Below are 25,737 nucleotides of genomic sequence, written 5' to 3'. Positions count from 1 at the left end.
TGTCTAGGAACACAAGAACTCCCTCAGAAGTTCCCTATAAGACAAGAGATGCATATCTTAATGGTAAGATCCAGAAAATGATGTCTAGGGACAAAAAGTGTATTGCTAAAGGGCTAGAGATTTACAAATATCTTTATTTTTTTATTAACATTAGGTACTTTTCCAATTTCTATTAAAATTTTCATATCAGTGAAAACTTCCTGCAAGTCACATTAGCAGAGTTGCACTAACTTCTGTGAAACAGTATTTCTTTTTAGTTTAATTCTAATCTTATCCCATTTCTAAAACTTAAGTTCACTACTGGGAGTCGACAATTTCATCTTCTAAGTTTTCAATTTGCTGTATTACCTCCTCTTTCTTTTTCACCTTTTCTAGTTGCTCAGGTTCTGGATTCTTGAGGTCACCACTTGCGATTTGCTTCTCGAGCTTCTCAATATCACGTAACTTTTTCTTGAGGTTTCGTAACCGTTTTGTCGGATCAGAAGCAACTGGCTGCATCCCTCCTGAGATGTAAAGAATAAAAAAAATTGTTGGACAATGTTATAACACTATATTGAGATGATATAGACATATTAAACGTACTGTGTTCTTAAAGTGTGGGACTATGTCAGTGAACTTTTCTTAAGAAAAGAAAAGAGATTACATGCACTTAAGAAAATGTATGATGATATGACAATGAATGTTTCACTATTAATTCAATATTGCAAACAAATTAAAAGCTGTATACTGTACATATACAGTATACTCTTAATTTAATGGAATTCAATATAACTACAGTACGAGTATACAGTGACATCCCCGTTAGCCGGAACAATTGGTGCAGAGCACTTCTGGGGATGAGAGATTTTCGGCTAACCAGGAGACTTTTCAAACCTGGAAAAATCCCCCATCTCCAAAAATATTTCCAGTTACTGGAAATACTTTCCGAGTGTCTAAACTATGCATCTTGCACAGACAAACACTAGCCCTCATCCTCAGAATGTTTCTATGTGCTGGGGAGTTTTCCAAGAGTCTAAACTACCAAAGTCTGTAAAAGCAGCTCTAATTAAGTTAGAAACTCCATTTGTTAACTAAAATAATCCAGAATACTGTCGGTATCTTAACCCTTAGGCCCCTGGTGACGTTCCAGAACGTCTGACCAATGTGCCCCAGGTGACGTTCCAGAACGCGCGCTTATTCCCTCCACTCTTTAAATACCCAGTGCAGGTTATCAGGTTCCAGTGTGACTATTTGCCTCTCACACCACACACTCAGCCACAGGGAAGCTTCCTGAACATAATTACTTACTTTTGTTTGTTTCATTTTCATTGTATGTTTACAGGTATTTTATCATGTAGTATCAAAGTAATGTTGCTAAAAGTAGTGTAATTGTATTGTAAGTTAGTAATAAATGTATTTATTTGTGGAATTATTATTATTTTATGCATTACTTGCCCTACCAAACCAAAGTCAGCCAGGCAGACTGGTGACTGACTGGTGAGTGTTGCTAAGCACTTTTTTTATGAAAAATTATGCAAATAAAATATTCTAAATAAGTTATTTATAGCAAATAAGTACTGTATTAAGATCAGTAAATATATGCATCATTGGCCATCTCGGACACAAAGGCGAGCTAAAAATAGCTGCTAAGTGCGTAAGGACCACGAGGATCAGCTGTCAAACCAACAGTCTCCTTATCTCCACCCCCCGCTCCCTCTTCCCTCCCTCCGCACGGCCAGGGAAGTTTCTAGAGGGTCAATATATAGTTTTTCTTAAAAAAAAATTATTGTTTATAATTTTAAAAGGTTAAAAGCTATTTTCGGAAAAGTTGATTTTTCTCGATTTACCCCCACTCAGGGGGGTACTGCCACCAGCATTCTAACCCGGGGCTTAGGGGTTAAAGTTTGGTTAAGTAAATATATTTAAAACCTAAAAATCTATATGATATGGTTGTGAATGAAGCTGTGTGTTACAGCAAAGACTGATGTTTTCCACTCCCATAGAGCTGTGGGGGATTAGTGGGTCTCATGTAACTGACCTGACCTGACACAATGTCAGGTGGAGGTAGGGTGGGGGATTAGTGGTCTCATATTATTGACCTTCTGAGACAATATCAGGTAACCCATTGCTGGGTGACCTGACATTGTATCAGGACCTGAAGATGTCTTGAATAAACATGAAAGCTAAAATACTCGATTTCCTCACCATGATAAGATGTATAAATACAGGTTGTACCTCTCTAGTCCGGGATTCTGTGGTCCAGAAACTCCCGTGGTCCAGAACGATTTTAGTTTGCCCAATAGGTAGATAGGCAGCTTATTTATTTTTATTTTTTTTAACTTATCTGAATTATTATTATTATTATTACAGGAGTATAAGTTTTTGCCCCTCAGGCCCCAATGTGGGTCAGTGACCTATGCCCGGGTGGGCTAATCCCTGTAAAAAAAAACAACAACAATGCCACGGGAAATTAAGGTTTGTTTACATCCGGCAGTTCGGCTGCTCTCTCTCTGCTTGTCTATACAGAGTACAATATTTAACCATTCAATATATATGAGCAGTACATAAGTGTTGCTTTCATATTCTTATGTGGAGTAATGACGATATGTTTTCACATGTGCGCACTTACATACGCGCAGTCTCACTTTTTTTTTTACCATTAATGGTTAGCTACTTATATTGTTCCATTTATTAACATTAAATAACATTACTTCAAACAACCATATTAATTTTTTTTACATTAATTTTACTACAGCTACAATGAGGGTCTTATTTTCTTCAGTTTTATATGTAGAACCAATCAGTCACTGGTTTTGTAAGCTTTAACAAAAACAATGCTGGCAGCCGTTTCGTCTCCTCGTGTGTTTTAATATTCCACGTATTATTAATAGATTGTACAGTGGGGTATGCTATAACGAACGGATCCTAGTACGAATATTCCTATAACGAACGGTTTTACCTATAAAATTGAGAATGCTATAACGAACGAAACTCCTACAACGAACATTATTTAAAAAAAAAAAAAATTTTTTTTTTTTTTTTTTACTAATTTATTGTTTTTTTATTACAAGTATTAATGATATTCTTTATTTCAGGGGTTTAGATGCATATTTATGCATATTTATGCACTTTTTTACAATTTTTACAATTTTATATTATACAGTCAACCCTCACCTTACGCGGTCCCACATTCCGCGTTTCCACATTAACTCGGTGCCTTGCCAGAACCTAACGTGCTCACATTACGCGGTGCGTGAACCCCATTACGCGGACAGTGTCTGGCGCAACGCTATTTTTAGATTCGCCCCACCCGCCTGCCTGCCTGTGCTCCTCGCTTCTCCTTCCTCCTCCCTCCGCTTGGGCAAGCCGCGCGGTAAGGTTGGCAAGTGTGTGTCTTTGTTGCGTTATCACTGACGTCATATGACGTATCGGACTGTGATTGGCCATGCATCCCTACCCCCCTCTGCTGCTAGCTGTAATTGGCTTAAAGTATTATGACGTGTCCACCCGGGGGGGGGAGGGAGGGAGGAAAGATGATCCTTGACCTTGCCGCGCCAGTTTCATCCCTCCACGCCAGACCGTGTAAACGTGCATCCATTGTTCTCTAAAATGGCTTCCGCCGGACCACCACCCCCAGAGAGAAACCTTTCCTTACCTGGACCCAGCGGCACTAAGCCAAAGAAGACACGACATTCCTTAAGCTACGAGGTGAAGTATACCATCATCCAAGAGTTGGAGAAAGGAACAAGGCAGGTTGATTTGGCGCGCCAGCATGGTGTGAATGAATCTACGATTCGAACAATAAAGAAGGATGCAGCCAAGATAAAGGAGCACATGAAGATCACAAAGTCTACAGGTGCTTCTATGATCAAGTATTTTCACAACCAGGTGCTTCTCAAGACAGAAAAATTAATTGTGAGGTACTTGGTGCGTCAGGTGTTTAACATGGACGAATCTGGTCTTTTCTGGAAAAAGCTACCTTCCAAGTCCTTTGTTGTAAAGAATGCCAGCAAGATTCGGGGCCGGAAGATGCAGAAGGAACGCATCACCGTCCTGTTTACCACCAATGCCTCCGGTACCAGTAAGCTCAAGTTATCGGTGATCCACACAGCACGCAAGCCGCACGCCTACAAAACCATGGGCATGACCAAGCTAAATGTCCACTGGCTGACCGCACGTAAGGCGTGGATGTTCTCTACACTGTCCCTCTCCTGGTTTGATGACTGTTTTGTTCCCGATGTAAAGAAATTCTGTGAGCGACAGAATGTGCCATTCAAGATTTTGTTGCTGCTGGACAACGCACCAGGACACTCGACCCTACTGTTAGATCGTCACCCCAACGTAAAAGTGGTCTTCCTTCCTCCCAACACTACGTCTATATTACAACCCATGGACCAAGAGTTAATCTGTAATGTAAAAGCTGCATTCTCTACGAAAAAATTCAAACTCCTGAACGACTACACCAACACCAGGGAAGAGTTGCACAACCTGAGTGACACCACCACCGATAGCAAGAGCGAAGAAGATGAGGATCAACAGTTGGCACAGCAAAAAATACTGTTCAAACAATTCTGGAGAGTATTTAACATCAAGAAAGCTGTGGACTTCTTGGTGGAGTCATGGGATCAGCTGTCTATTGCTACAATTCGTCACGCATGGAGACATGTGTTGCATGGAATACCAGGTGAGAGGAGGAGTCAATCTGTGACTGGTGAGGTTCAGACTGTTGCAGTAGCAGTGGACCTTGCCAGAGAAGCTGCGCAGACTGTTACAATTCCAGGCTTCTCCGAGACCACCAATGACGACATCCTGGAGGTGATAAGGGATCCTGATATGACTACCGACGAGATGGTAGATGATGATGATGACGACGTCAGTGAAGAGGCAGGTGGTGCGTCATCCCAAGAAGAACAACACTTATCCCATAGTAATGTTAGGGGTGCCATCGAGTGTATCGAGAGAGCCAAACTCCTCCTTTCCGACGACCCTGACGCAAACAGGTATGAAATCTTCACTACCCAGCTGTTGCAGACTATACAGCCCTACATCAAGGTGTATCACGACAACATCAACACCAGCCGTCAGCAAAGCATAACAGATTTCTTCGCCCGCAACCCACCACAGCCAGCCCAAGCCAGTGATAGTGACAGTGAAGATGACTTTGAGGGATTTGTCAGGGAAGCCCTGACAACTGTAAGTGACAGTGATGGTGATTCACCTAGTAATGGTGATTCACCTGAGGGCCAGTAATCTGCCCTCTGCCTCGGAACCAGCCTCCATCCCCGTATGCCGACCCATCTCTTCTACTAACGTAAGTGTTCCACATAACTTTTAGTTTTCCTAACCTAACCTTTATTTTTCCTATGTTAACCTTTATTTTTCCTAACCTAACCTCTTCTATATTACTTGTTTTTTCATACCATTATAAAGTTAAGATAAAATTTTTACTACAACAAAGTTGTATGTCATCAAAAAGTGGAGTTTGGGGGTCGGCCCGGACTCTATTTCAATTAATCCCATATGCTATGTTATTCACTTTACGCGTTCCTCACTTTCCGCGGGACCCTGCGGGTTACATTAACCGCGCAAAGTGAGGGTTGACTGTATTTTTCAGTGTTAAGTGGTTGTATTTGGGGGCCTGGAACGGATTAATCCTATAACGAACAAGGTTCTAGAACCAATTAGATTCGTTATAGCATACCCCACTGTATTGTTCATTTTGCACACACAAACATTAATTCAATAAAAACCAATTCAGAAACATTAATTAAAATATATATGAACATTAAATAAGTGTTGCTTTCATATTCTTATGTAAAGTAATGACGATATATTTTCACGTGTGCGCACTTACATACGCGATCTCTCTTTTTTTTTTACCACTATCGTTAGATACTTCTTTTGTTCCATTTATTAACATGACAGTAGTACCCCGATTTACGCGGTCAATTGAACCCACTGGGTACCCGCGGAAAGTGAAAACCGCGTAAAGTGAACGACAGAACATATGGGATTAATTCCAATAGAGACTGGCCCGACCCCCAAACTCCACTTTTTCCGACACAATACCTATGTTGAAGTAAAAATAACATCTTAATTTTATGATGGTATGCACACACAATTAATATTTAAGAGAAATACAGTCGCCAGGTTAATGTCCATTCAAATAATGGACTCAACTCCCTCCCCACCCCCCCTCTTCCCAGCTCACTGGCTCCTACCTCTTTGAGAAATGTTTGGGTGAAAACACTAGATTTTAATGTTTAGTAATAAATAATACCTCAGACTAAAGTTAGGATAACATAATTGACATTTCTGGATTCCTTGCAGGTCAGGGAATATTTTGAATGTAAACTTCATATATTTTGCACAAAAGATAAAATATTTGCTTTGTGTAAACCAAATTATTACATTAGATCTAAAATTTGTATGTCTAATGCAAAATCCATGATGCTCATATTCAAAATGATCATCATATTGTAAGAATTCCAGCAATGTAAATTATATTCTGGCCGAGTAATTTGTATGAATTTTATGAGCTAAAACAAATATCTTCAGTTAATAAAAAATAAAATATTCTTCACGACACTATCTGTCAATCAAAGTACCCCACCTTGCCTCCCCCTCCTCCTCACACTCACTCCAGCTGGGTCGGTCGGTCCCAACCTTCCCCCCCACCCCCCACCTTCCCTCCCTACCAGAGAAATGTTTGGGAGAAAACAGTATCTTTACATTTTTAGTAATAAATAATAACTCAAACTAAAGTTAGGATAATATAATTGACATTTCTGGATTCCTTGCAGGTCAGGGAATATTTTGAATGTAAACTTCATATATTTTGCACAAACGATAAAATATTTGCTTTGTGTTAACCAAATTATTACATTAGATCTAAAATTTGTATGTCTAATGCAAAATCCATGATGTTTATATTCAAAATGATCATCATATTGTAAGAATTCCAGCAATGTAAATTATATTCTGGCCGGGTAATTTGCATGAATTTTATGAGCTAAATAAAAAATTATACTTCACCCGCGTATATGAGTAGATGCACCGCGGAAAGTGAAAGTCCGGTTCTGGCGAGGTACCACGTAAATGAGAAATCGCGGAAAGTGAAACCGCGTAAAGCGGGGTAATACTGTACTTAAAACAACCATATTAATTTTACTACAGCTACAAACAGGGTCTTATTTTCTTTAGTTTTATATGTAGAACCAGTCAGTCACTGGTTTTTAATCAACGAAAACAATGCTGTCTCATTTCCTCGTGTTTTAATATTCTACGTATTATAAATGAATTGTATTGCTCATTTTGCACACATAAACATTAATTCAATCAAAAAGACTTTCAGTAATAAAAAACAATGAATCCTTTGTACATAAGAGAAATGACGCTGTTTGCACGATTGTGCACGTCGTCTGAACGTTGGAGGGCCGTTCAAACCCGTCGAAATTCGAGTTTCCGCCGTCAAAATTTTTAATTGTGTTCAAATAAAAAACGTCGAATTAAAAACTCGCGAAATTTGAGAAGCTACTGAATGACATTTAACCCTTCAATATGTCTTCAAAGAGACCATGAAGCAGAGAAAGTGGTGCTAGTGCTTCCAAGCATAAGCACAAGTCACTATCTATCCAGGAAAAGGGTGAATTTCCATGGTCCGGCACAGGTCGGGTCCCGAGGTTGCCGGACTAGAGAGGTACAACCTGTACCCAAAGTAAAATCCTCGAGGCACTTAATATTTCAGCTATTACGACACAAATTAGCGGAGCTTTCCTTGTGAGCGTTTACAGCTGATTCGCCAGGCAAAAAGATAACGGTAGCAACACGTGTGATAAAGGTGCGGGAGGAGGTTTTGAGAATTGCAATTAAATGCCAGGTAGTAATGTGTCCTCCTAATATTATGTATTTAAGCAATTATTAGATGTTTTAATTGCTTGTATGTTGGCCTGGTGAGTTAATGCTAGGCATTTACATACCTAGGTATAAAGCTAGATGTCGCATTCTGGACTTTATCATAAAAACCGTTTTTTTTTAGAAAAAAAAAACTTTTTTTTTTATAGATACACTTATCCCATTATGTCCCTTCAACATTACATGACAAAACGTGAGAAAGAAGAAAGGTATGGGTGTTTAGAGAGATGGAGTGGAAGGGAGTGGTAACATGCACCAGTGTTCCCCAGCACTAGGCTTCTCAAAAGCTAATCTTTTAATTCACCACCGCGCAGTTAACCACGCATAAAGTAATGTCATACAATATAGGGGTGTGGGTGGTGTTAGGGTGTCTGGGTGTGATGCTGTGATATTAAATAACAAATAAGCATTATTGTATCGTCAATGACAGTTGTTTAAAGAATAGCAGCATACAGTCGACCCTCGTTAATTCGGACCCCTTTAATCCTGATTTTGGATAATTCGGACAAAATCTGAACGAACCTTTTTTTTTTTTTTTTTAGATTTGTAGGAATATTACCTACGCGGACCTTAGGCTAAAATGCTGGTCCACCCAATGCTGGGATAAAACACCAGCATCTTTTTGGTTAAATGTAACATCTCCACCACTAGTGTGGGGGGGGGGATGCAACTTTTAGTTTCACACATGAAAAATATTTACCATTTACTGCCAGTAAACAATGGAAACGTAAAATATGTACCAATTAGTAATGAAAAGTTGTGCAGCAAATGAAGCTCACCAACTTACAATAGGCTAAATTACCTTACAACGTGTTTTCGGTAGTCTATGTTGAAGTTATGAGCACAGGCTAACTTATCATATCATATACGGTATCACAGTTCTTATTGATCTACAAGAAATACCGGTAATAAAAACCTTTTCGATATTTCACACTTAATATAATACCCGGTAATCTACTTCAATCTCCTATTGTTTAAAAGGACGCATGACGCACCACCAGCTGTTGAGTATCAATCAGCTAGATGGTACACGTATTTTTTAATCATTTTCAGTTAAAAAACTGTTACATCACATGTATATTTTACCTTAACTGTGCCTGAATGAATATATTCTCGGAAATAAATAGTAGTTTTGCTGAAACGTGATGTATTTTAATGTAAAATAGGATAAAATACATGACGAAAACAAAAGATTTTACCTAACCTTCCGATGTTCAAGAGAAGTTACTCGTTTTTTTAATAGTTTTTGGTTAAAATACTGTTATATTACAATGGTATTCTAGTCATACTGTGCTTGATATAATGCATTCACAGAAATGTAATATTTTTGCTGAAATGACGTTCGTATTACAGTGGAAAGTGGGATAAAATCGTGACGAAAACAATGACTTTCGCTTTCTTTCGTTCAAAAGATGTTACCGTAATCGCTTTTTGAATGGTTTTCAGTTAAAAACTGTTGTATTACAATAATATTCTATCCTAATTGACTTGAATAAATACTATGAAACCATATTTCTGAATATATTCATTAAAATCCATCAAAATCATTTTCCTTGTCATCGTCTGCAGCACCAAACAGCTTCTCCCAGTCCACTCCTTGAACAGGGCTAGAGGGTACAACCGGTACATGTTTTTTTAATCGTTTTCAGTTAAAAAACTGTTACATGACAAGTATATTTTACCTAAACTGCGCCTGAATGAATATATTCTCGGAAATAAATAGTAGTTTTGCTGAAACGTGATGTATTTCAATGTAAAATAGGATAAAATACATGACGAAGACAAAAGACTTCACCTAAGCTTCCGATGTTTTTGAGATGTTACTCGTTTTTTTAATAGTTTTCAGTTAAAATACTTTTATATTACAATGATATTCTATTCATACTGTGCTTGATATAATACTGTACATTAGGGGGCAGTGAAATTTTGCTCAAAGCTGCACTCTTCAGGCATTGTTCCTGATACATATCTAAGACTCCATGCCAAATTTGAAGCTGATATGTCGAGGTTTAGTCTGCCGCATTTTCTACTGAAATTTTTAAATTCACCTACAGTACTAGCCAAACAGCCGCTGTGGCGGTGCAATGTTCTGTTCAGTGTTTATCAACTTTTTTTTCATATCTCTTATTTCATTTAAGTTGTCTTGTTGCAGATGAGTATGGTGCTATGTCTATATTGATTATCAGCCTTTTCTCATTTCATTTCTCAATGTTGTGTTACTGCACTGTAATGTAGGGGAGACCTGGGTAAGTTGGCGCACTTGAAATTATTCAAATAGTTACCGTTAAGCAGTTCACACCGCAGGATCACCACGTGCTTCCTCAGTCACCCATAAGCAGTCATTCTGAGACGCTGCACGTCTTGATTAGAGTGGGGGAAAATTGATTTTGATGCTGGAAAGTAAATTTTATTCTCTTATAAGGTTTGCTGTAACATGTGTGAGGTTATAGACAAGTACTGTAGTATCCAATTTAGCCATAATTCAACTTAGCGCTTAAGGATTGTTTATCCATGAAACAGTTCATGTTAGGCTTCTTGATATATACCAAAATAATTTATTTATGATCACTGGTACGGCTGGGACAAGTTGGCTCAACAAAAATGGGGCAAGTTGGCGGCACAGTACTAGTTACATACTTTCCATTTTCATTTATTTGAATTAGGCTACATTATATTTCTGATTAACTAATTTTGGCGTTATTTACTAATGCACAAGAAGCCTTTTGATGATGTGTTTTCAGAAATTGCTCTAATAACTAACTTTTTCTTTTTCTTTTCAGGTGATCTGATCAATTTGCTATCAAGATGGCTACTGTATTAACGAGGGCAGCCACAGATCATGCATTGTTTGGCTCTGCAAGTGTTCTTCCAGTGGACAAACTTCCCTCAAAAGGCGAGATGTTAAAAAACTGCTGGCGATATAAATGTGATGACGGAAAGTTTGCAGATGTCTCAATGATTATAAAGATGGCCGCCCAGGACTGTTCAGAAATATGGGAAAAAGCAATTGGAGATAGGCAGAATGTTCCTCTTCTTAGCCAAAAAACTATTGAGGAAAGGTTGAGAAAATTGTACAGTAGAGGAATTGAACTAAATAAGAACAAGAATGTAGGCAAAAAAGCTGGATTTCAGGTAGAAATGAAAGAGTTGTTTGATATCTGTAGCTGTTATTGTCCCCTTGCCTCCTGTCAGGATGTGAGGTGCATAGTTAAGGAGTGTGATGGATATCACCTGGCATGTAATTGTGTTATAAAAGTTCCCAAACGTGAGGTGCAGTTTCTCCTTGACCAGCGAGGTGATAGGAAGATGAAGATTGCAGGGGTTGACATGAAAGTGACGAAGATGTGGGACAGAGTGACGGCAAGAGAGAAGCATGATGCGGACAGAGTTAGGAGACAGCTTGAGCAAAAACATAGATATCTGGTAGCTGGAGATATTCCTTATGTTGAGGATAATTCAGATGATTCAAGAGATATTCCTCTCGTCAATACTGATGCTGATTTTGTCCCTGATCCAAGGGCTCTGACAGACACCAGTTCACAGAACCGGACAAGACTCCCTACACTGGCTGCCGCTTGTGACCGATACTTGATTAGTGATTATGCTGGAGCTGCCATTGCTACTGCCACCTTAACTGACTATGGCATTATCACAAAGGATGACAAGAGTCAGGTTATTGGACCACATAAGCTGCGGGATGCGAGACAAAAATACCGATTTACGAGGCAAGAAATTGAGATGGCTAGTTTAGATAATTTGACGTCACTCTATTTTGATGGTAAGAAGACCGCCACTCGTGTGATGATAAAGAATGAGAAGACCGAGAAATGGATGATGGTGAAAGATCATTATGTCATCATGGTTGAGCCTGGCAATGAATATCTCACACATGTGACTCCCAAGACTGGACACGGAAAGCAGATTGCCAAAACTATTCACGAGTTTCTGGTGGAGAAAAATCTAACCCAGCAGCCCATTGTGTGTGTTGGTTGTGATGGAACCAATGTAAATGTAGGATCAGAAAATGGAGTCATTCATCATCTTGAAATGTTACTTGGTCACCCGCTCCATTATTTCATATGTCAGCTTCACGGAAATGAGCTGCCTTTCCGCGCAGTTTTTTATCACTATGATGGTAAACCAAGTGGTCCTGAGCATTGGCGTGGTCCCATTGGAAAGCAGATCAAGGAGTCTTTGTCTGAGCTTCCAGTTGTCGCCTTCCAGCCAGTCAGTTTCCCTGTGTTTAATGATGAAGTGGAGAAAGATCTGTCCTGGGATCAGAAATACCTGTATAGGATTTGTAAAGGAGTTATCACAGGTGTTGTTGAAGATGACTTGGCTGCTATTGAGCCAGGTCCTCCCTGTGTGTCAAGGTGGAACACCTTATGGAGTAGAATCCTCAGGCTGTATGTAGCAACATCAAGACCCAGCCATGAGTTGAAAAGAATTGTCATTACAATAATAAAGTTCAGTGCTCCAATGTGGTTTTACATCAAGATACACCCTTACGTAACACACGGCTCAAGGAACGTATTCCAGTCCCTGCTATATATGAAACACCTGAATAGTGAGGAGGAGACGATAGTGAAGAAGGCTGTCCAGAGAAATGCATACTTCGCCCACACAGATCAACTTCTTCTTGGTATGTGTGCAGATGAGGACATGACTGTTAGAGAAAAAGCTGTCTCAATGATAAGAAAAATTAGAGAGGAGAATCAGCAAAAGGAAGAATGCACTGGCAGATCTGAAGAGGAGGAGGAAGATTCTGATGCTGCTGTTGACGAGAATTTGTTAAACTATACTGATGAGGAGGGTAAAGATGGAGATGGGAATGAGGATGTGCCTCCTGTAGTCAACATGAGAAAGGTGGTGACTCCGAAACTAAAGTGGCAAGCAAAAAACTATCATTCCATGATTAACTGGAGGAATGAACTCAAGACTGAGCCTCCTTACATTGCTTCTCTGTCAAATCTACAGGTTAATGACATTCTTGAGACACCATTAGTGGTGCCCAAGTGGCCAAACAGCACTCAGGCGGTCGAGAGAGGCATAAAAGTGATGACTGAAGCTTGCACTGAAGTGACGGGATACGAATCGAGAGATGGATATATTAGGCAAAGATTATTGTCTAGGAAAATGATGCCAAGGTTCCGCACAAAAAAGAATTTCAATATGAACTTGTAATGATTTTCTATACGGTGTACCTGTAAAATAACATGTGAATTAAATCGATGTCACCCATGTAAAATTTATCATTATCCTGGAAAACATTAAATGACACCTAATTTTTGGTATACACTAAAAGTTGACAAAAAGTCGTTCGCGATGCGGCAGGGTAAGTATGCATGAAATGGCATGAAATTTTGCACAGGTGTTTGTTACAGCCATACAAACGATGCCTGAAAAGTGCAGCCTGCAACTCAAATAAAAGTGTTTTTTCCATGTACTGTACATTCACGGAAATGTAATATTTTTGCTGAAATTACGTACGTATTACAGTTCTCTGTGAATAGCCTGTCGTGGAAAATAATGTCTTTTGGCGGTTCAGGCGGGGGTCGCGGGTAGGAGAGCGTACGCCTACGCATTTTTACGGCTGCTCGGGATCAGTACGCGAGAGAGGACGGGAGCACTGATCCTGGCTGAGACGTGGAAGCTCAAGACTCAGTCGGCGATAGTACTCCTCCGTCCGTACCTGCGCCTTAGTTTGTCGACGTCGCTGGCTGTAAGCCCGCTAGGCTACCAACAACTTTTGGAGCTTCTAAACTTCTAAACGTGGAAAAAGCTCTAAGCTGATTGGCTGGTAAGCGAACGGCAGATGATCAGTCGGCAGTTGTAGGGGAGGGTATCCACTACAGTACCTCCCTGTTTGATAGCTGCTTACTACCTACCTACCTGAGGCGTAATAAGACGAGTTCTTCTTCTACGATTTCACGTCTTTATAATATATGAAAGGATAATATCAATGTAGGACAATGGCATGACGCTGCTAAAGCTACGGCTCTGTACTGAAGAGTAAGAAACGTAAACGCACGGTATATATATATATATATATATATATATATATATATATATATATATATATATATATATATATATATATATATATATATATATATATATATATATATATATATATATATATATATACACACAGTTGGCCCTTAACATACGCTGGTTTAGCATACACGGATTTGCAAATACGCGGATTGCCCCGCCGGAGGAATATTCTGTACATTGAAGTAATTGAAGTACATTCAAATCGCGCGCCATTCAACTCGCACGCGGCCCCGAACACGGGACACCGCCCGCTCCTGCAACCTCACACACACACACACGCATAGCTCTCCCTCACTCAGTCAGTCTCGCTGTAACCACGCTTGTGTTGACATCAGCATTGTAGTTGCAAAAATATTACATTTCCGTGAATGTATTATATCAAGCACAGTATGAATAGAATATCACTAATATAAGAGTATTTTAACCGAAAACTACTAAAAAAACGAGTAACATATCTTGAACATCGGAAGGTTAGGTAAAGTCTTTTGTTTTCATGTAGTTTATCCTAATTTACATTGAAATGCATTACGTTTCAGCAAAACTACTATTTATTTCTGAGAATATGGAAATGTAATATTTTGCTGAAATGACGTACGTATTACAGTGGAAAGTGACGAAAACAATGACTCGCTTTCTTTCGTTCAAAAGATGTTACCGTAATCGCTTTTCGAATGGTTTTCAGTTAAAAAACTGTTGTATTACAATAATATTCTATCCTAATTCACTTGTGATGCAACAGTTTTTTTAACTGAAAACCATTCGAAAAGCGATTACGGTAACATCTTTTGAACGAAAGAAAGCGAAAGTCATTGTTTTCGTCACGATTTTATCCCACTTTCCACTGTAATACGTACGTCATTTCAGCAAAAATATTACATTTCCGTGAATGTAGTATATCAAGCACAGTATGAATAGAATATCATTGTAATATAACAGTATTTTAACCGAAAACTATTAAAAAAACGAGTAACATCTCTTGAACATTGGAAGGTTAGGTAAAGTCTTTTGTTTTCGTCATGTATTTTATCCTATTTTACATTGAAATACATCACGTTTCAGCAAAACTACTATTTATTTCTGAGAATATATTCATTCAGGCACAGTTTAGGTAAAATATACATGTGCTGTAACATTTTTTTAATTGAAAACGATTCGAAAAACACGTACCCTCTAGCCCTGTTCAAGGAGAAGACTGGGAGGAGCTGTTTGGTGCTTAAGACGATGACAAGGAAAATGATTTTGATGGATTTTAATGAAAATATTCAGAAAGACCCTGGCACTGTCAAGGAAAGTGGCTGCTGAAGGCTTCCAGGACATGGCAGAGGACGAGATTAGGGAGCTAATTGAAGAGCACGACACTGAGCTGACCGAGGAGGATCTACAGGAGTTAGTAGACTCAGGCAAGGAAGAGGAAGCGAAAGGGAAAGAGGAAGAGGAAGAGCACCAAGAAATAACGTTGGAGAAGTTGGGGGAGATGACCAGGAATATTGAGGCACTGAAAAACCTGCCTATAGTATGGACCCCTCCATGGTGCGTGCCCTGAAATTCATGCGAGGGATGGATGACGTTTTTGCTCCATACAAAAACATCATGGAAGATATGAAAAGAAAGAGACAACAACTCCCCATCACCATGTTCTTTGATCACCGAAGGAGAGATTTAACACCATCAATCACTGGCGGCAGTGAGGAAGCAGCTGAATCCACCGTTGCCCCCACTTCACCACCCGTTATGGAAGTGAGTGATGATGAGCCCAATGACCCCCGTCCTGTCGCCGAGGATAGGTACGGTACAGTAAAGTGAAATTTTTATTTCTTTATTTTTAATAGCTTTTCTTGCCATGTTTATTGTTTGTAAAAATGCACAGCACAGTACAGTTCAGTACTGTACATAGGAAGTGGAGGTGCAGTTATTCACAAAACATTTGTGTTTGTTGTCGGCAGTAGTGACGGTGAGGAGGTGGAGGAGGCAGAGGAGAGAGCGGAGGGAGCGAGTTGGGAGGAGTGGTGACCTTGGATGCGGGAGCAGGGACGAGTGGAGATTCCAGCTAGTACATTACGGGTGCATTAATTGTTTTTATAGCTATTTTTCCATTTTAATATTAAATACTGTACATTACGTTTCAACAAAACTATCATTTATTTCTGAGAACATGGAAATGTAATATTTTTGCTGAAATGATGTACGTATTACAGTGGAAAGTGGGATAAAATTGTGACGAAAGCAATGACTTTCTCTTTCTTTCGTTCAAAAGATGTTACCGTAATCGCTTTTCGAGTGGTTTTCAGTTGTGGGATTATAAGGCTAATGATAGGATAGAATATTATTGTAATACAGTACGAGTACAACAGTTTTTTAACTGAAAACCATTCGAAAAGCGATTAAGGTAAAATATTTTGAATAACGAAAGAAAGTGAAAGTCATTGTTTTCGTCACAATTTTATCCCACTTTCCACTGTAATATGGACGTCATCCCAGCAAAAATATTATATTTCCATATTTATTTCTGAGAATACGTATATTCATTCAGTCACAGTTAAGGTAAAATATACTTGTGATGTAATATTTTAATTTAAATATGGTATCGTAGTTTTCTTTTGTTTCAAATTTAATTAACAAAGATTGATGTTTCAAATGTAATGAAAAAAAATTTATGTACAGTATCTATAAATAAACTTTAATAAATGAATACTTTATGTTTTACATCATCCTGTGCTGCCATACCATGGATTTGGCTACTTTGGGCTTGCTATGATGATGCAAGAGATCTGCCCTGGCAACTGTATCGACACTCACAGCTGGTGGTGCGTTGGTGCATCGTTTCCATTGTTTACTGGTAGTTGCTGGTAAATATTTTTCAACCTAACGAAACTATTACCCGTTCAGAGGTCGACCCCCAATTTTTTGCCAAATAATTTGGTCTTAAAAACTCGAACTACACACAGGTATATACGGTAAATATAGACATGGGGGGGGCGAGGGTTTTTTTTTGGGGGAGGGGCAGCAAAAATACGCGGATTTTTAACATCCACGGGTATCTCTGTTACGTAACCCCCGCGTATGTTAAGGGCCGACTGTACTCCGTAATTGGTGTTACTTATTTTGTTTCATAATTCATGTGGTCGCTGCTTTACGCGGGTTAAATATTTGTACACTTCCTTTATTAATTATTTCCTTATTTATTGGTACCATTGTTGTTCATACTCATTCTTCACTTATATAATCCTACCATTTTTAGTGCTAAATTGGTATGACTCACTATTCTTCTCATTCTTCCAAGTTGGGCAGTGCTTGTCAAAGGAGGCGTGTTCTTGCTTACAGGAAGTACACTTCAGCTTGCTAGCTTGAGTGTGAATGTTTACCTGTGTGCATATTTGTGTATGACTGTATGTGTGCTTTATGTGTGAGTGCATGGGCATATTATGTATGTGAATGTGTGTGTGTTTGCCATTCTAACTCTTGTCCTATTTATCTGTCCTTGTTTATCATTCTTTAGTCTTTATCACTTGTTTGCTTGTCTGTTCTGGGAGAAAAATGAAGGAGTCCACGAGGATGTTTAAAATTCCTCAAGGGAGGAATGGAGTGAAAAAGGTTGAGAGCCACTGGTTTAGAGTTTTTTGGTTTTTTGTTTTTTTCCTGTATGTTTCTTTGTTTGATTGGTTTTTCTTGCATTATTGCTTTTTATGACTGCATTGTTTTCCTTTCGTTAGTTCAAATGTGCATTGTCATTTCCTTTTAACTTGGTGGGGAGATGTGAGATTGTGAAATGGAGTACCATCGTACGATATGTTTTCCCATGTGGCAGCGCCCAGTTGCCAGTCACCATCTGACGCTGGTATAGTAAAGTCTGCAAAGAACCTGGTCTATTATTCAAACCTCTCACACTATTCATTTTACTAATTAGATTCCAAATAATACCAGCATCGCAGTAACAAAAAATATGAGTCTAATACCACAAATACAATTGTAAAAATATTATACAAATCACATTGGTATGGTCTGTTTACACTCGTGTCGGGGACTACATGACTAAGTGATTTCCATGGTTAGCCTTGTGCTCAAACAATCTTTTACTATGATGGAGGTTGTAATTTATTTTTATTTTAGTTTCATTTTTTCCCAACTTCATAGTGGGTGTGTCTTCTATCCACTAATTTTTAGTTTGCAATGATTTCACAACTCCCATAATCCTTTGTGCAGTCCACCATCTTGTAGGTATAGACGTGTTGCATTATGGGAGTTGTGACATCAATGCAAGCTAAGAATAAGACGCTCCTTAAGGCAAATGGTGGGCCCCTCAGCCCAATAAAATAGGCTGTATGACACAGTAAGTGCATGGTGAGTGGGTGTTTTAAAATAAAGGGCAACTCCCAAGACCAAAAACCACACTGTCTTTTCCACTCAGCTTCTTAAAAATAGAATTATACTGTACAGTAGTAACTAGCTGAGCAGCTGCTGTCTCAATGGAGGTCACAACTGAAATGAAGGTGTTGACACTAAATGAGCTTTGCATTCAAGCCAGAAGAGCTTGTACAATAGATGCACAGGTCATAACTCATCAGGCCTCTAGCTGGCAAGGGCAACTATGGTTTCTGGGTGGAAGGATGTTAAATCTTGAGAAAAGACCCAAGCTATCTTTTATAAGTGCTCCTCCTTGGATCAAACTAGAATGCATTGGTTTAGATATACCAACGTGCATTATATTATAAAATAAATGTCCTCCATGAAAAGGCTGTGCTTTAGCTACTGGTGAAAATAAAAGTTCATGCCATTGCTCCACAGTATACCTAATGTACTGTACAGTACATGGAGAGAGGATTAGCTCCTTATACACTGGTTCTTGGACACACAGAAGTCAGTATATGAGCACAAAACCACATACACACGTCACTGGTGGAACAACCCAAGCATCCTGCCACATTAATAGGGTGTGTCATAGGAGGGAAGATCAGCTAAAACTAATGGCCCATCACTTTTTTGGTAGATTTTAGTGTATATAAACAGAAAATAATTTCAGTTTCAATATTTTGCAACCTTTTGCTAGGTAAATTTTAGCGTGAAATTTATCGAAAATCTAATGTACAGCTGCATTAGTGCATTACAATTAAATAGTGAACATTGCTTTCTGACTTCATTCTTTAACAACCCAACTAACAATATTTTTTTCTGTTTCAGATTCTGATGCATTTATAAGTTGATAATATTTGCAATGGCTGCTTGTGTCAGGACGAGGAACCAAAAATCCAGCCATCTCAGTCACTATCTTGGGTCTGGGAGAGAGCTCCTGAAGTCGGAGTTGCCTACATTGAGAGATGCTTTGAGATACAGTGTTTTAATCAGGCAAATCAGTGAAAAGAACCAAAGAACTTACACAAACAAAGACATTGCCAGTGATATGACCAAAGCTGTCTTGGTACAGTACACTCTGGCTAACGCTCAGTTCAAGCCTCCAGTCATAACAAGTCAGAAGAAGATTAGTGAGAGACTGCTAGCCAGTTGGGAAAAGGCAAGAGATATCTCTCTTGGGAGAGGAAAACTTGCAGTTAAGGACAGCTTTGCCAAGCAACTGGACCAGTTATTTGACATAATTACTTGCAAGTGCCCAATTGTTCTCTGTCCTGAGTTTGGATGCGATCGTGACTGTAAATCCGAGGCCCACATCTCCTGTATTTGCAAGCGTGAACTGAAGATTCCTGTGATCGAACTGGCATTTGTCAAAGCACAGAGAGAGAAGACTGGCAGTATAGGGGCTCTCATGATTTCTAGCCAAGATATTCCGGAGTCCAAGAGACAGGAGGCTGCCACAGAGAGACAGAAGAGGAGAAGAGTTGCCGAGGAAAAGAGACTTGAGAAGGCCCAGGGTGAGGTAAAAAAGGCCGATGATTGGAGTCAAGCTGATTCAGAGTTTAATGACTTCCCCATGGCTGATCGAGTGCTGACCAGGAGAATGGTGACTTTGTCCCTAAACCGAAAATACGATCCCAAACCTTCCAGGCATAAGATTCGAAATAGAAAAGATATCCCGAGCATGGCTCTGGCCAGCATGCTACACCACACACTGGTCTCAGAGAAACTGCAGATAGCAACAGCTGCCTGGATTGACGGTGGTTTGATAACACCTGATGATATTCACCTGGTAGATCATAACAAAATGAAGCTCGGAGAAACTTGTCAGTAACCTAGGGAGTTTGATGAGGATAGAAAATGAGGTCATTGTTTTGTTCTTTGATGGGAGAGGATGACCTCAAAGTGTTTATAAGTTGGAGATTCTGACCGGTTGCTTCACTACTTCATGGTGAAGGAGGAACTTCTCCTGCTGCAGTGAACCAGGAGGAACACTACTCCTGATGAGCCAGGAGGAACACTACTCCTGCTGCAGTGAACCAGGAGAAGTATTTGTGGCGACTACTCAGAAGATGACATCAGGGAAACCAGCAACATGGGAATAGTGGCAGATACTTGCTGTGAACTGGCTCAGAGAGAGGAAGCGATAGACCAGACCCACTGGCCATTGGAGGGGACAGCATAACTACAGACACAGAAGGTGGCAAGGGGTCATGATGTGGATAAATAGGAAGATTGGAGGAAAGCTGGATTGTTGTGACCTCCACCGGTTGCCTCGAGACATCCCCTGATCAGGAGCTGGATGGCAGACTCACTGAAGCAACAGTCCATTCCTCTTACAGCAGAATGCAGGACTCACCACTGGAGTTAGAAAGCCATCCGACTTTGAAAAAAATCACAGTTGGCCTCCACTCTGGGTGAGCTTGCATACTGTAGGTAGCGACCTGGTACTGACCAAGTACTATGGTTACATGATTTTAGTGCCATCAAAACTGGGGTCATGCCTGATGGACTTGCTTACCTGCAAGAATGGGTCAGTCTCACATTCTGGAGGTGGCTCTACAGCGGCTCTCAGGTTCCTGCAGAATTTGGGTGCTCATCATAAGCCTGAAAGAACCAACCACAACCACAGGACTTATTGCCAATTCGCCGTGAGTGTCTCTGCTACTTGCAAATTGGTTTCAACACCAAGGTCAAGTCATCGTTCTTTCGAAGGGTCAGGGCATATTCTCTTCCAGCTTGAGCTCCTGATCAGCCAAGGAAGATTTGTTTAGTTGTGGAGCAGACTGTGAGGAGATACAGTAATAGCATCCGGAGCAGTTCTGGAGCAATGCTCTGCGGCAGGATGAGGAGAGAGAAAGTGGCAGTCAAAAGATCTTAGATATAAGAGACTTATAAGGAAGGGATCTGGGGCATGTAAGTCAATTTGGTGGTGATTCCTTCAGGGTGGGGAAGACTCACAAGTCAATCTAGTGCCAAGACCTCACTGATCTGATGAGTCTGGATAACATCAGGCTGGCATTTGACCCCTCTTGCCACAGCCTCACCAATGTTCAAGTCAAGGCACCTGGACAATCCCATGCATCCACCACTTTATTTTCCTTTTGAGTATAGGCGTTGTGTACATGGTGGCCCAACAGCAAATGTACAGCTGGGAGAGGAGGCTATGAGCTCCGGTGGTCAGCAGGGAGGGTGATGAGTAGAAACAGAAGCAGGCCATGCCTTCTCTATGGTGTGCAACATGCCGAATTAAGTAGTAAAGTAAACCGGTTTTTGTATTTGATGATTTTGTTTTCTAAAGGAATACTAAATTTAATAAATGTGTCAAGATCATTACGTTTCACTATTCACGGATCCATTTCATCTAACCAGAACAACTTCATTACAGGCTTTAATTTACTTTGACCACTATTTAGTGGTGTTGGTAAAAGGAGTTGGAATACTGAATTTTCATAAGATTTCAAGTTAAAATTACCTTACAAAAAATAGCTTTTCAAATCTGAAAGATATCATCACATGATTCTGCACATAGAACTACATCATTAATACCATGGGCCGATTTTTCAAACTAAAAAAAAAAAAAATTCGCCTCCGTATGACACACCCTACTGCCACAAGAATGGTACCTAACCCTCCTGCTACTGAATGCTAATAATCTGAGGGTCAGCATCTGTCTGGTTACCCTTCATGGCTTGTTATGAGAAAAATAAATGACAGATATATCTACAGTGTCATCTTTGCTCCTAATTAAAGAGTCCTCATCCACTTTGGTGTGGAAAGGTTAACAGGGTATGACTTAAAAAGAAAGAGGGAGAGTGGTGAAAAGTAGGTATAGAAAGCAACAGATAGATAAAATTAGTTAAAATATCCACACATACTTCCTCAAATCCTTGATGTGCAAAGGCAATTACATTGGGAAATAGTGTAAAATAAAATTTAAATTGACAATACCTGAAACAGTTTTTGAGATGTGTGTGTTTTCTAAATCTTTTGATATTTCACAATCAACTGCAGTGGCCTTCTTTTTTGCTGCTGCTTCTTTTCTGTGATTTGGAGATGCCACCTGAAAAAAAAAAACCATTGTAATATATACAGCTAGACCCCGACTTACGACGGGGTTAGGGTCCCAAATCGAAGTAGTGAAAGTCCGGATAATTAAGTAAATCCGACAAGATAATTTTTTTTAAATAAAAAATCTACAATGAAATACAGTACAGTAAAAGTAATAAATAATGAGGAATGGATACAGTACAGTGAAAGTAATAAATAATGAGGAATGGATACAGTGTGACTGAGCACTTACCTTTAATGTAGTCAGCTGAATGCACATGGGGTCCCCATAATTTTCTAATTATACATGGAGACTACATTAACTGGAAACGTTTCGAATTATAGAAAATGCGTGTTAGGAATAATAATCACCCCATTGCTTGGGAAAAAAGCTTAGAAGCATTCAAATCATCTTGTGTCACAGAAAGACTTCTGGTTGAAGCTAGTTTGATTAAGGAATTAAGATCAATAAACCTTAGTGATGGTCAGTTCAAAACTGATAATATGTTACATAAATTTATTTGTCAGTGGCCCAAGGTTAAAATGTTGAAAACCTTTGATCTAGATGTATGATAGTTATTTTTGTGGGTCCTTTTTCCTTACGACCTAGCTAGTCACGTCACCACCTTCTCTTAAGCTCCTCTGTGTGTGTGTTGGTGTGGGGATTAGTGGATGTCATCATTATGACCTGACCTCATGTTTTAGGTCACCCTGTATATTTAAGCCTCTCTGTCCATAATCCAGTTGCCTCTGAAGATGTCTTGAATAAAGGCGAAAGCTAAGGTACTCCGTTGTTTCCATTTTCCGTGTGATTTATCAAGATTTATCTTATCCACGTTTTCATTGTGATTTACATGATATATATATATATATATATATATATATATATATATATATATATATATATATATATATATATATATATATATATATATATATATATATATATATATATATATATATATATATATATATATATATATATATATATATATATATATATATATATATATATATATATATATATATATATATATATATATATATATATATATATATATATATATATATATATATATATATATATATATATATATATATATATATATATATATATATATATATATATATATACCTCTGTTAACGAACTCAATCACGTTCCAGAAGGTCGTTAAGTTAACTGAGTTAAGTTAACGAAACCATTGTTTCAATGGGTTTTGGTATTGGTTCCAGCTCACGAAATTTCCTAAATTCAACAAAATGGTAGAAAAGTTCACTTCACTTTGAGGTGTGTATGTAGAAGGCTCCTGGATGATGATGATGATGATGATGATGGGATTTAGAATGGGGTTGAGTGGAGAAAGGAAGAAGACATTGGGGTGGAAGAGAAGTCACCCCATGGCATCACCCATAAAATTTTAGCTCTCTTGGTGTAATTCAAGATTATTTTCTTTAAATCAACACTGCACTGCATTATTTATTGTCAATATAAAAATATATTTCAAAATGACCATAATTTGCTTGGAAACACAGAAAAAAAGCGTTTAGTTGAAGAGTTCCAAGCAAGATGTTACCTCCAGTGAAACAGAGCCGAGACTAACTCCTGTTTGCTGTGTTAAGAGGCTGGATGCCGCATTAAACTAGTCACTATTTCAATTATGTTCAATAATTATAAAATGACTAAAAATTGAATATTAAACTTAAAATTATTGAATAGTATAAACTTCTTGATATTTACTAAAATAGTAAGGAATTTAAGCACTAGAACCGATTAATGTACGACTGATACTAAAGCTGTTGTCCGGTCAGTGCAAGAAAACATGTTGAGGTCGGTTCAGAAGAACCGTTAATCGAATTTTTTTTTCAATCGATTTTTTCGTTAACCGAATTGAAGATCCTTATGGAAGGCAGTTCGTTAACGAATTACGTTAACCGAGGTGTTGGTTAAACGAGGGCTCACTGTATATATATACAGTCATGAGCTAAAGAACGTCCGACCGAACAACGCCCGATCGCATATACGTCTGCGTCCGCCCCAAAAAAATACTGCTGGACCACCACTCCACGACCCCCTAGCGGAGACAGATGATGATCCTCCCTGCATTGGTCAGATATTATGTGTCAAAGGAATATGCTTCCATACTTAGGCTTTTTAAGCATTTGCCACAGGTGAAATGTTAACCTACATCTATTGAGATAAAATCTTTCACCCACAAATTGACAACACATTTGCTGTAATCAGACATATCTAGTGGCTTAACTGCAACCCCTAGAAGGTAATTTCAAATTCTTTGGCATTACTAAAAATAGTAAAGTTTCGGTGCACTCTAAGATTAAGAGAGAAAGCGAGGACTCAGGCATCCTGATGTGAGAAACGGACTTATGACGGGGACCAAACAAAAAAAGCATAGCTACATGTTTTGGGGACTACAGTAATAAGAGAATACTTATCACTTTGTAATAAACCAGCACTATGTGTGTGTTTATGATATTTACCATAACATTATATATATATTTAATAGGTCTAAATGGTCGAAAATGGGAAACTTGGGTTGTCTTGGGTAAAGAACCAATTAGAATAAATCCCATAGGTTCTGTACTGCTATCGGGAGGGTCCCAATTAGGCGCGATAACCAAGGGATGACTGTACTGTACTGGTATATACTTGTGACACTGGCCAGTTGCTTGGTGTTATGGTACAGGGGTAACAAGTGACAGCACTAGATCCCGCTTCCTCTATCAAGGAATAAACAATTAAAATTTAAATTGAAACAAAACAAAAAACATTCAAATAAATTACTATCTTACAAGAATCCTCCAATTATAAGTTATATTCACCCAGGTCATTTAAGGAAAATTAAAGAGCTTAAATACTCTTAAGTAATGATAAATAAACACGCAGGCCTTCAGCACCAACTGTCAAATCTTATCTCAAATAAACAAACAAACAGCTAGTCATTCTGCACTGTTATGCAGGTCCCAATTAGGCGCGATAACCAAGGATAACTGTACAGTACTGTATATACTTTGACACTGGCCGTTGCTTCTGGTGTTATGGTACAGGGTACCAAGTGACGCAACTAGATCCCCGCTTCCTCTATCAAGAATAAACAATTGAAATTGAATTGCAATACAGTGGCCCTCGGTTAGTAACTCAATCCGTTCCAGAAGGTGTATTCGTTAACCTAAACGTTCGTTAACCGAAACCATTGTTTCAATGGGTTTTTAAATGTTCCAGCTCAACGAAAATTTCCTAAATTCAACAAAATGGTAGAAAATTTCACTTACTTTTGAGGTGTGTATGTAGAAGGCTCCTGGATGATGATGATGATGATGGGAATTACAATGGGGTGGAGGAGAAGGAAGAAGAGAGCATTGGGTGGAAGAGAAGAA

General features: G+C 38.9%; 1 protein-coding gene across 1 annotated transcript in view; it reads right to left on the bottom strand.

Annotated features, from left to right (window-relative positions):
- Nucleotides 1-120: 120 nt before the first annotated feature.
- The window catches only part of LOC121861878 (partner of Y14 and mago-like), a gene marked incomplete at its 5' end in the record, with an annotated part of 36,308 nt that continues 10,691 nt past the window's right edge, over nt 121-25,737 (bottom strand). Inside the window, 2 exon segments of the mRNA XM_042359780.1 lie at nt 121-503; nt 22,304-22,357. Of these exon segments, the coding sequence (XP_042215714.1) occupies nt 298-503; nt 22,304-22,357 (260 nt within the window).

The sequence above is a fragment of the Homarus americanus genome, unplaced genomic scaffold (genome assembly GCF_018991925.1).
Source record: "Homarus americanus isolate GMGI-L3 unplaced genomic scaffold, GMGI_Hamer_2.0 scaffold48365, whole genome shotgun sequence".
NCBI classification, from domain to species: domain Eukaryota; kingdom Metazoa; phylum Arthropoda; class Malacostraca; order Decapoda; family Nephropidae; genus Homarus; species Homarus americanus.
The sequence above is the reverse complement of the archived record's forward strand: the minus strand, read 5'-3'. Positions and strand labels throughout refer to the sequence as shown.